General features: G+C 40.8%; 1 protein-coding gene across 1 annotated transcript in view; it reads right to left on the reverse strand.

Annotated features, from left to right (window-relative positions):
* The window catches only part of LOC132403417 (mucin-3B-like), a 190,493-nt gene that overhangs the window by 129,566 nt on the left and 47,535 nt on the right, over window positions 1-13,392 (reverse strand). The window contains exons 17-21 of the mRNA XM_059986826.1: window positions 11,764-12,140; window positions 9,879-10,055; window positions 5,456-5,632; window positions 3,386-3,562; window positions 1,288-1,464 (exon numbers count right to left, since the gene is read on the reverse strand). Of these exons, the coding sequence (XP_059842809.1) occupies window positions 1,288-1,464; window positions 3,386-3,562; window positions 5,456-5,632; window positions 9,879-10,055; window positions 11,764-12,140 (1,085 nt within the window). The remainder of the gene's footprint in view (window positions 1-1,287; window positions 1,465-3,385; window positions 3,563-5,455; window positions 5,633-9,878; window positions 10,056-11,763; window positions 12,141-13,392) is intronic.

The following is a 13,392-nucleotide window of genomic DNA, read 5'->3' on the forward strand; positions in this document are numbered from 1 at the left end:
CTTTTTTATTATTGTTAAATATAGCAAGGTAATGCTAGCCCAAATCAATAAATTTCAAAACATATATTAGTGACATTAAACCTGATTCTACTCCAGCTTCTGCTTCTATACTGAGGTGAAAGGAGTTTCAAGTGTTATGAATGTACCACAGCTCTGAGGGGCCGAAGTGGCGGGAGCAGCCCCCTCCTTCCGGAGAATCGCAAGATCACTATTAATTTGGGTCTCGGACCCAGGAATACAGAGACAATGCAACGGTTTTGGCCATTGTTCTTAGAGACACGTCCCTGCTACGTGACAGCCACCACGGATATGGACACCCTCGGGCAATGTGGGGGTGGGGATTGCATCACCCTACTTTGATGGACATCTACAACTCTGCAAGTCAAGATAAAAGGGGACGGCAGGAGGCAGTACCCCAGCGACACACCAGAAGGACACCATCGCTCAGCGCTCCCATACTAGCGGGAAGCTATACAAAGCCACGTGCGTTCCGCCTCTCCTTTGCCTGGGGAGCGGGTGGCTGATAACACCGAAAAGGACTTTGAACTAACAACGGGGAACCAACGCTTCCCTGATTCAACGGAGTTGCTTCATAAAGACCCGGGCAAGTTTTTTCCTTTCCTCACCAATCTCTCTAAAACACGTGAAACCCAGCGATTCCCCAAAAGACTGAAGCCTGCAGACTTCTGAGTGACTTTTATATCTCCAACGGACAATATATTATCCCCTAGACAACAGTCGAGATTATTTCTTAATGATGATTATTACTATACCCGCGCTTTAGATTGAGTATTGACGATGTGCATTATCTGAATGTTTGTATTAACCTTACTTTTGTGCCCCTTCATAAATAAAACCGTTTGAAAATAGTGCCATCAGACTTCAACGGACCTCTCTATCTTTGCTGGTAAGTTATCCAGTTACGGGATACGTAACACAAGCAGCAGGAATTCCAGCAGCAGGCTTTATAACAGGAACAGTTGCTCTACTGGACTGCTAATGGTAGGTGTAGTTGAGATGAATTCTGTTTCAAGCAGAAATTATAACAGTAACTCAGACTACAGGTCAGGGACATGAATCATTCACTGATTTTCTCTGAACGTCTTCTGTCTGCAGAGCTAAATGATTCCATCAGTGTGTTCTCAACTTCCTTGGCCCTATATTCAATGGAGGTATTTCTACCCCATCATAACCAAATGAGATTCGATCCACTTGTTCAGTTACTTTGTTTACAGATCAATGAGAAATACAATGCACATTGTCGTGGACAGAGTCTTGGATACTTACAGAGCTCTGGTGTGGAGCTTGGAGCAGTTGTTATCAGTGTACTTGATCCACTTGTTAGGTCTGTGGTCAAGCTCTGTGTTGTTGAGACTGGTGTAGATGTGCTTGTTGTCTCTGAAGTGCTTGGTAATGTTGGTGGAGTTGTGGTAGCAGGAGGAGTTGTAATAGGCTCTGTTGTAGCTGCAATCAAACACAGACACTTAGGTTTGAAGAAATCATTAACCAAGTATCTTTGTTCCTTCTTCCTGCAGTTACTGTACACTGACAAGCAAGAGAGCTTTCACATTGTATATGTTCCACTTCTCTGGAGTGCGGTTTGCTGGCGCAGCCCTTTTAAAGTTTCCCGTACGATCAACTCACTGGTGGCCACTTTCAGCTGCCAAGATTTGAAATTTTAAATAACCCCTCAACTCAAGTTCGGTGCTCAATCATCACCCCCACAATGGTTCAGTCTGCAATTGCATTTACAATTGCTCTCTCGTTTCAAGAATCTCCAAGTCTTGGCAGGTTCTCATCAGGCAGGTAATCCAGAACACTGTTCTCGACTCAATCTCAAAAAAGTCTCTTGGTTCTAAACTTGGATTTTCCAGGCCATGGGCCCTGACCGTTCAGACATGTGCCTCTCGTCACATGGACATGGTGTGGGCAAGGAATTGGTGATAGAACATTCTAGCAAACAAAGTTTTCTGATGTCAATGACTTTCACCTTTTTATTCAAAATTGTTTAACTCTGGAGAAATATACACGTTGTGTCTGTGAGGGATTTAGCAGTAATTGGAGCAGCTGGAAATGGTGCAGATGAAACAGCAATAGGTGTGTAACGAGTAGTTATATCAGACGAAGATCAGAGATATTATTGCAGTAGTACTGATTGAACATAGTTTCGAGAAACCTGTAGCAGTGGATCAGATGTATTTATGAAAGGATCAGATGATCACTAATCATGATTTTGGTCAGAATGTACCTTCCAAATGGATTATCAGTGCTGCTAGAATTGATCTGTGATACAATCTCAGGTGTCACTAGAAAAGAAATGTGATACAACATACAATTGATGATGAATCTGCAGCAAGACATCAAATTACTGGAGGAACTGACATTTTCCACTCAGCTCCATTCAGTTCAGATGAAGCTGTACTGTTTACTGTCTGGTCACCAGAACAAATGCTGTTTGATCGACACTACGAGTAATACATATCCTGCCTCGCATTGAATACAGAAGGCGACAAGAATTGTAAAATGCCAATACTGGCTAAGTTCCTTGGTTGTCGAACAACCAAAAGGTTTCATAGCTGTGGAAATTCATGGAGGTGATGCAGGTGGCATAACGAATGTTGCTCCGTAAAAAACCTTGACACTTGGAGGCTAAAAACAAGAGTCTTTGCTTCAGATGTGGCTTTGAGAACAAGAGTAGAGGTGAAAATACTTGAGAATTTTGTTTGTACATCAGTATTATTTTCAGCAGGAGGAAGTTCTTTATTTCAGAAACTTCTTCTTCCACTCTATCATGAGATTTCTGATTGGACGATGAGACAACCGCCTCTAATTAACTAGAAATTTAGCTCTCCTTTATCAGCATTATTTAATTTAGCATTTTCTAATTACTTCACATAATTCATAGCGTCTTATTATTGTTGTTATATATTGAAATATATCGCTAGCACAAAACAATAAATTTCACAACATCTTGCAGTGATGTTGAAAGTCTTTATGCTGCGTTTTCTGATTCTAAATCTGAGGTTATGCAGTTTGTAATAGCAGGAATTCCAGCAGCAGTATTTATAACAGGAACAATTGTTGTACCGAAGTGTTAAGGGCAGGTGTATTGGAGACGAATTCTGCTTCAGGCAGAATTTTTAACTTAATCTCAAACTACTGGTTAGGAACATGAATCATTCACTGATTCTCTCTGCACGTCTTCTGTCCGCAGATCTAAATGATTCCATCAGTGTCTCCTAATCTTACCAAACCTTTATTCAAAGATGCTACCTCTACACCACTAATGACAAAATGAGATTCGATCCACTTGATCTGTTACTTTCTGTATAGATCAATCAGAAATACAATGCACATTGTCGTGGACAGAGTCTTGGATACTTACAGAGCTCTGGTGTGGAGCTTGGAGCAGTTGTTATCAGTGTACTTGATCCACTTGTTAGGTCTGTGGTCAAGCTCTGTGTTGTTGAGACTGGTGTAGATGTGCTTGTTGTCTCTGAAGTGCTTGGTAATGTTGTTGGAGTTGTGGTAGCAGGAGGAGTTGTAATAGGCTCTGTTATAGCTGCAATCAAACACAGACACTTAGGTTTGAAGAAATTATTAACCAAGTATCTTTGTTCCTTCTTCCTGCAGTTACTGTACACTGACAAGCATGAGAGCTTTCACATTTTAGATGTTCCAATTCTCTGGAGTGCGGTTTGCTGGCGCAGCCCTTTTAAAGTTTACTGTCCGATCAACTCACTGGTGGCCACTTTCAGCTGCCAAGATTTGAAATTTAAATAACCCCTCAACTCAAGTTCAATGCTTAATCATCACCTCCACAATGGTTCAGTCTGCAATTGCATTTACAATTGCTCTCTCATTTCGAGTATCTCCAAGTCTTGGCAGGTTCATGTCAGGTAGCTAATCCAGAACACTGTTCTCGACTAAGTCTCAAAAAAGTCTCTTGGTTCTAAACTTGGATTTTCCAGGCCATGGGCCCTGACCGTTCAGACATGTGCCTCTCGTCACATGGACATGGTGTGGGCAAGGAATTGGTGATAGAACATTCTAGCAAAGAAGGTTTTCTGAAGTCAATGACTTTCATCGTTTTATTCAAAATTGTTTAACTCTGGAGTAATATACATGTTGTGTCTGTGAGGGATTTCACTGTAATTGGAGCAGCTGGAAATGGTGCAGATGAAACAGCAATAGGTGTGTAACGAGTAGTTATATCAGATGAAGATCAGCAGATATTATTGCAGTAGTACTGATTGAAAATTGTTTCGAGAAACCGGTAGCCGTAGATCAGATGTATTTATGAAAGGATCAGATGATCGCTAATAGTGATTTTGGTCAGAATGTACCTTCCAAATGGATTATCAGTGCAGCTGGAATTGATCTGTGATACAATCTCAGGTGTCACTAGAAATGAAATGTGATACAACATACAATTGATGATGAATCTGCAGCAAGACATCAATTTACTGGAGGTACTGTCATTTTCCATTCAGTTCAGATGAAGCTGAAGTGTTTATTTCTGGACACCAGAACAAGTGGTGTTTGACAGACAAAGTGAATATTACATATCCTGCCTCACTTTCAACACATAAAACTGCAAGAATTGTAAAATGCTTATTCTGCATAAATTTCATGGTTGTTGAACAACCAATAGATTTCATAGCTGTGGCAAATCATGGAGGTGATGCAGGTGACATAATGGTTGTTGCTCTGTTTAAAACCTTGGCACTTGGAGGCTAATAACAAGAGTCTTTGCTTCAGACGTGGCTTTGGGAACAAGAGTAGAGGTGAAAATGTTTGTACATCAGTATTATTTTCAGCAGGAGGAAGTTCTTTATGTGAGGTACGGATTCTTCCACTCCGTCCTGCGATTTCTGAATGGTCCATGAGCCAACCAACTCTAATTCTCTGGACATTTAGCTCTCTTTTTGCAGTATTATTTATTTTTATATTTCATAATTACTTAACATAATTCATAGCTTTTTTATTATTGTTAAATATAGCAAAGTAACCGGCCCAAATCAATAAATTTCACAACATATTTTAGTTATACTAAAGCTGATTCTACTCCAGCTTCTGATTCGAAACCTGAGCTGAATGCAGTTTCAAGCAGCAGGAATTCCAGCAGCAGGCTTTATAACAGGAACAGTTGCTCTACTGGAGTGATAATGGTAGGTGTAATGGAGACGAATTCTGCTTCAGGCGGAAATTATAACATTATCTCAGACTACAGGTCAGGGAGATGAATCATTCACTGATTCTCTCTGCATGTGTTCTGTCCACAGAGCTAAATGATTCCATCCGTGTGTTCTCACCTACTTGGCCCTAAATTCAATGCAGGTATTTCTATCCCAGAATTACCAAATGAGATTCAATCCACTTGATCTGTTACTTTGTTTACAGATCAATGAGAAATACAATGCACATTGTCGTGGACTGAGCCTTGGATACTTACAGAGCTCTGGTGTGGAGCTTGGGGCAGTTGTTATCAGTGTACCTGATCCACTTGTTAGGTCTGTGGTCAAGCTCTGTGTTGTTGAGACTGGTGCAGATGTGCTTGTTGTCTCTGAAGTGCTTGGTAATGTTGTTGGAGTTGTGGTAGCAGGAGGAGTTGTAATAGGCTCTGTTGTAGCTGCAATCAAACACAGACACTTAGTTTGAAGAAATTATTAAGTAAGTATCTTTGTTCCTTCTTTACGCGGTTACTGTAAATTGACAAGCATGTAAGCCTTTGTATTTTAGATGTTCCAATTCTCTGGAGCACGTAGTACTGTCGCATTCCTTTCACAGGTTCTAGACCATTCTGCTCACTGGCGGCCATGTTCAGCTGCCAATATTTGAATATTTAAATACCTCCTTAACTCAAGTATTGTGCTCAATCATCTGCTCAATATTTGTTCTGTCTGCAATTGCATTTATGATTGCTCTCTCATTTGGAGAATCTCCAAGTCTTGTCGGGTTCTCATCTGGCAGCTGATCAAGAACACTGTTTTTAACTCATTCTCGAAATTGTCTCTTGGTTCTATGCTTGGATTTTCCAGGCCATGGGCCCTGACCGTCCGGACCTATGCCTCTTGTCACACAGGGACAAGGTGTGGCCAAGGAATTGGTGAAAGAACATTCCAGCAAACAATGTTCTCTGATGTCAGTCAATTTCATCTTTTTATTCAAAATTGTTTACAACTGAAGAAATATACACGTTGTGTCTGTGAGGGATTTCGCTGTAATTGGAGCAGCTGGGAATGGTGCAGATGAAACAGTAATAGGTGTGTAACGAGTAGTTGTATCAGACAAAGATTAGCCGATATTCTTGCAGCAGTACTGATAGAAATTTTTTTCTAGAATCGATAATCATGAATTTGGTCAGAATTTGCCTTCCAGCTGGATCATCTGTGCTGCCAGAATTGATCTGTGTTACAATCTAAGGTGACAATGAGAAAGGAAATGTGACGTAACACACAATGCATGATAAATCTGCAGCAAGACATCAAATTACTGGAGGAACTGACATTTTCCTGTCAGCTCAATTCAGTTCAGATGAAGCTGTACTGTTTATGTCTGTTCATCAGAACAAATGCTGTTTGACGGACAAGGTGAATAATACACATCCTGCCTCACCTTCAACACAGAAGACTACAAGAATTGTAAAATGCTTATTCTGACTAAATTCCATGGTTGTTGAACAATCAATAGATTTCATAGCTGTGGCACATCATGGAGGTGATGCAGGTGGCATAATGGTTGTTGCTCTGTTAAAATCCTTGACACTTGCACGCTAAAAACAAGTCTTTGCTTCAGACATGGCTTTGAGAACAAGAGTAGAGGTGAAAATACTTGAGAATTTTGTTTGTACATTAGTAATATTTTCAATATTTGGAAGATCGTTATTTAAAGAACAGATTCCTTCACTCCATTATGAGATTTTGAAATGCACAATGAACAAACTAACTCTAATCCACCAGACATTTAGCTCTTTTTTGGAGTATTATTTTACTTAATATTTTATAACTACTTAGCCTAAGTCATTGCTTTTTTATTACTGTTATATATTGAAATGCATCAATATCAATACGTTTCACAACATATTTTAGTGATATTCAACCTGATTCTGCTCCAGCTTCTGATTATAAATCTGAGGTGAATGGAGTTTGAAACAGCAGGAATTGCAGCAGCGGTATTTATAACAGGACCAGTTGCTGTACTGGAGTGATAATGGTAGACAATAGGTGCAGAAGTAGACCATTCTGCCCTTTGAGCCTGCATCACCATTCTGAGATCATGGCTGATCATCTACTATCAATACCCAGTTCCTGCCTTGTCTCCATATCTCTTGATTCCCCTATCCATAAGATACCTATCTAGCTCCTTCTTGAAAGCATCCAGAGAATTGACCTCCACTGCCTTCCGAGGCAGTGCATTCCAGACCCCCACAACTCTGTGAGAGAAGGTTTTTCCTTAACTCTGTCCTAAATGCCTACCCCTTATTCTTAAACCATGCCCTCTGGTACTGGACTCTCCCAGCATCTTGAACGTATTTCCTGCCTCTATCTTGTCCAATCCCTTAATAATATTATATGTTGCTATCAGATCCCCTTTCAATCTCCTTAATTCCAGCGTGTACAAGCCCATTCTCTCTAACCTCTCTGCGTAAGACAGTCTGGACATCCCAGGAATTAACCTTGTGAATCTACACTGCACTTCCTCTACAGCCAGGATGTCCTTCCTTAACCCTGGAGACCAAAACTGTACACAATACTCCAGGTGTGGTCTTACCAGGGCTCAGTACAAATGCAAAAGCATTTCCTTGCTCTTGTACTCAATTCCCTTTGTAATAAAGGCCAACATTCCATTAGCCTTCTTCACTGCCTGCTGCACTTGCTCATTCACCTTCAGTGACTGATGAACAAGGACTCCTAGATCTGTTTGTATTTCTCCCTTACCTAACTCTACACCATTCAGATAATAATCTGCCTTCCTGTTCTTACTCCCAAAGTGGATAACCTCACACTTACTCACATTAAACGTCATCTGCCAAGTATCTGCCCACTCACCCAGGCTATCCAAGTCACCCTGAATTCTCCTAACATCCTCATCACATGTCACACTGCCACCCAGCTTAGTATCATCAGCAAACTTGCTGATGTTATTCTCAATGCCTTCATCTAAATCGTTGATGTAAATCATAAACAGCTGTGGTCCCAATACTGAGCCCGGTGGCACCCCACTAGTCACCACCTACCATTCCGAGAAACAGCCCTTCACCGCTATCCTTTGCTTTCTATCTGCCAACCAGTTTTCTATCCATGTCAATATCTTCCCCCCGATGCCATGAGCTCTGATTTTACCCACCAATTTCCTATGTGGGACCTTATCAAATGCCTTCTGAAAATCGAGGTACACTACATCCACTAGATCACTCTTGTCTAACTTCCTGGTTACATGCTCGAAAAACCCCAATAGATTAGTCGAGCATGATTTGCCCTTGGTAAATCCATGCTGGCTCGGCCCAATCCTATCACTGCTATCTAGATATGCGACTATTTCATCTTTAATAATGGACTCTATCATCTTTCCCACTACTGATGTTAGGCTGACAGGACGATAGTTCTCTGTTTTCTCCCTCCCTCCTTTCTTAAAAAGTGGGATAACATTAGCCATTCTCCAATCCTCAGGAACTGATCCTGAATCTAAGGAACATTGGAAAATGATTACCAATGCATCCGCAATTTCCAGAGCCAACTCCTTTAGTACACTAGGATGCAGACCATCTGGACCTGGGGATTTATTAGCCTTCAGTCCCATCAGTCCACTCATCACTGTTTCCTTCCTAATGTCAATCTGTTTCATTTCCTCTGTTACCCTATATCCATCCATACATCTGGGAGATTGCTTGTGTCTTCCCTAGTGAAGACAGATCTAAAGTACTTATTAAATTCTTCTGCCATTTCTCTGTTTCCCATAACAATTTCACCCGATTCATTCTTCAAGGGCACAACATTGTTCTTAACTATCTTCTTTCTCTTCACATACCTAAAAAAGCTTTTGCTATCCTCCTTTATATTCCTGGCTAGCTTGCTTTCGTACCTCATTTTTTTCTCCCAGTATTGCCTTTTTAGTTAAGTTCTGTTGTTCCTTAAAAATTTCCCAATCATCTGTCTTCCCACTCACCTTAGCTCTGTCATACTTCTTTTTTTTAATGCTACACAATCTCTGACTTCCTTTGTCAACCACTGTGGCCCCTTTCCCCCCTTAGAATCCTTCCTTCTCCGGGGGATGAACTGATTTTGCACCTTGTACATTATTCCCAAGAATACCTGCCATTCCTGTTCCACTGTCTTTTCTGCTAGGATATCCGTCCATTTAACTTTGGCCAGCTCCTCCCTCATGGCTCCATAGTCTCCTTTGTTCAACTGCAACACTGACACCTCTGACCTGCCCTTATCCTTCTCAAATTGCAGATAAAAACTTATTATGGTCACTACCTCCTAATGGCTCCTTTACTTCAAGATCGCTAATCAAATCCTGTTCACTACACAACACTAAATCCAGAATAGCCTTGTCCCTGGTCGGCTCTCGTACAAGCTGTTCCATGAATGCATCCCGTAGGCACTCTACAACTCTTCAGGCAGAAATTATAACATTATATCAGACTACCAGTCAGAAATATGAATCATTCACTGATTATCTCTGCACATGATATATCTGCAGAGCTAAATGCTTCCAGCAGTGTCTCTTCAACTTATTGATCCTTTCTTCACTGCAGATAATTCTACACCACTAATGAGAATATGAGATCAATCTATTTGATCTGTTACTTTGTTTACAGATCAATGAGAAATACAATGCACATTGTCGTGGACAGAGCCTTGGATACTTACAGAGCTCTGGTGTGGAGCTTGGAGCAGTTGTTATCAGTGTACTTGATCCGCTTGTTAGGTCTGTGGTCAAGTTCTGTGTTGTTGAGACTGGTGTAGATGTGCTTGTTGTCTCTGAAGTGCTTGGTAATGTTGTTGGAGTTGTGGTAGCAGGAGGAGTCGTAATAGTCTCTGTTGTAGCTGCAATCAAACACAGACACTTAGGATTGAAGAAATTATTACACAAATATCTTCGTTCCTTCTTCACATGGTTACGGTACACACTCGACCGTGCTAGCCTTCATGTTTTAGATGTCCCAATGCTGTGGAGTACGGATTGCTGGTGCAGTCCTTTTAAAGTTTCTAGACCGCTCTGTTCACTGGCGGCCACGTTCAGCTGCCTAGATTTGAATATTTAATATTTGAATATTTAAATATAAATAATATTTAAATAATATTTAAATATAATTAAATATAAATAATATTTAAATAATATTTAAATAGATTTGAATATTTAATATTTGAATATTTAAATAACCCCTGAACTCAAGTGTGGAGCTCAATCATCTGCTCAACATTGGTTCAGTCTGCAATTGCATTTACGATTGCTCTCTCATTTGGAGATTCTCCAAGTCTTGTCAGGTTCTCATCAGGTAGCTAAACCAGAACACTGTGCTTGACTCAGTCTCAAGATCGTCTCTTGGTTCTATGCTTGGATTTTCCAGGCCATGGGCCCCGACCATCCGGACCTATGCCTCTCGTCACACAGGGACAAGGTGTGAGCAAGGAATTGTTGATAGAACATTCCAGCCCAAACAAGGTTTTCTGATGTCAATGACTTTCATCATTCTATTCAAAATTGTTTACCCCTGGAGAAATATACACGTTGTGTCTGTGAGGGATTTAGCTGTAATTGGAGCAGCTGGAAATGTGCAGATGATACAGTAATAGGTGTGTAATGAGTAGTTTTATCAGATGAAAATCAGAAGATATACTTGCAGCAGTACTGGTTGAAAATTGCTTCAAGAAACCGGTAGCAGTGGATCAGATGTATTTATGAAAGGATCAGATGATCGCTAATTGTGATTTTGGTCAGCATTTTTCTTCCCAATAGATCAACAGTATCATGGCAAATCATGGAGGTGATGTAGGTGGCATAATGGTTGTTGCTCCATTAAAAACTTTAACACTTGCAGGCTAAAAACAAGCGTCTTTGCTTCAGACGTGGCTTTGAGAGCAAGAGTAGAGGTGAAAATACTTGAGAATTTTGTTTGTACATCTGTATAGTTTTCAATAGTTGGAAGATTGTTATTTGAAGAATAGATTCCTCAACTCCATCATGAGATTTCTGAGTGCACAATGAACAAACTGACTCTAATTCACTAGACATTTAGCTCTGTTTTTGCAGTATTATTTAATATTTTATAATTGCTTAGCATAATTCATAATTTTTTTTATTATTGTTATGTAATGCAAAGTAACACTAGCACAGATCAATAAATTTCACAACATATTCGAGTGATACTAAACTTGATTCTACTCCGGCTTCTGATTCTAAAGCTGAGGTGAATGGAGTTTCCAGCAGCAGGATTTATAACAGGAACAGTTGCTGTACTAGACTGTTAATGGTAGGTATAGTAGAGATGAATTCTGCTTCAGGCAGAAATTGCAACATTATCTCAGAATACAGGTCAGGGACATGAATCATTCACTGATTCTCTCTGCACGTGTTCTGTCCGCAGAGATAAAAGTTTCCATCAGTGTGATCTCACCTTGGCCCTATATTCAATTCAGGTATTTCTATCCCAGAATAACCAAATGAGATTCGATCCACATGATCTGTTACTTTGTTTACAGATCAATCAGAAATACAATGCACATTGTCGTGGACGGAGCCTCGGGTACTTACAAAGCTCTGGTGTGGAGCTTGGAGCAGTTGTTATCAGTGTACTTGATCCACTTGTTAGGTCTGTGGTCAAGCTCTGTGTTGTTGAGACTGGTGTAGATGTGCTTGTTGTCTCTGAAGTGCTTGGTAATGTTGTTGGAGTTGTGGTAGCAGGAGGAGTTGTAATAGGAACTGTTGTAGCTGCAATCAAACACAGGCACATAGGATTGAAGAAATAATTAAACAAATATCTTCGTTCCTTCTTCATGCGGTCACGGTACAAACTCGACCATGCTAGCCTTTGGGTTTCAGATGTTCTAATTCTTTGGAGCATGGAGTACTGCCACAGTCCTTTTAAAGGTTCTAGACCGCTCTGCTCACTGGTGGCCACGTTCAGCTGCCTAGATTTGAATATTTAAATAACTGCTCAACTCAACTTTGGTGCTCAATCATCTGCTCAACATTGGTTCAGTCAGTACTTGCATTTATGATTGCTCTCCCATCTGGAGAATCTCCAAGTCTTGTCAGGTTCTCGACTGGCAGCTGATCAAGAACACTGTACCTGACTCAGTCTCGAATTCGACTCTTGGTTCCATACTTGGATCTTCCAGCTCATGGGCCCTGACCATCTGGACCTATGCCTCTTGTCACACAGGGACAAGGTGTGGCCAAGGAATTGGTGATAGAACATTCCAGCAAACAATGTTCTCTGATGTCAGTCAATTTCATCTTTTTATTCAAAATTGCTTACAACTGAAGAAATATACACGTTGTGTCTGTGAGGGATTTAGCAGTAATTGGAGCTGCTGGAAATGGTGCAGGTGCTACAGCAATATGTGTGTAACAAGTAGTTATACCAGATGAAGATTAGCAGATATTCTTGCAGTAGTACTGATTGAAAATAGTTTCGAGAAACCGGTAGCAGTGGATCAGATGTATTTATGATAGCATCAGATGATCGCTAATTGTTATTTTGATCAGAATTTACCTTCCAAGTGGATCATCTGTGCTGCTAGACTTGATCTGTGTTACCATCTAAGGTTACAATGACAATGGAAATGTGACGCCCACACGATGGATGATGAATCTGCAGCAAAACATCAGATTACTGGTGGAACTGACGTTTTCCCCTCAGCTCCAATCAGTTCAGATGAAGATGTACTGTTTACTCTCTGGTCATCAGAATAAATGCTGTTTGAGGGACTAGGTGAATAATACATATCCTGCCTCACATTCAATTCAAAAGAAAACAAAAATTGTTAAATGCCAATACTGACTAGTTTCCATGTTTGTCGAACAACTAATAGATTTCATATCTGTGGTGTTATGAAGGTACCACAGCTCTGAGGGGCCGAAGGAGCGGGAGCAGCCCCCTCCTTCTGGAGAATCGCAAGATCGCTATTAATTCGGGTCTCGGAAGTGAGAGACAATGCAACGGTTTTGACCATTGTTCTTAGAGGCACCTGTGTGACGTGCATGTCCCTGCTACGTGACAGCTACCAGGGATATGGACACCCTCGGGCAATGTGGGGGTGGGGATTGCATCACCCTACTTTGATGGACATCTACAACTCTGCAAGTAAAGATAAAAGCAGACTGCAGGAGGCGTTACCGTAGCGATGCACCAGAGGAACTTGCTCGCTCAACACTCCC

This window comes from Hypanus sabinus, chromosome 2, assembly GCF_030144855.1.
Source record: "Hypanus sabinus isolate sHypSab1 chromosome 2, sHypSab1.hap1, whole genome shotgun sequence".
NCBI lineage: Eukaryota > Metazoa > Chordata > Chondrichthyes > Myliobatiformes > Dasyatidae > Hypanus > Hypanus sabinus.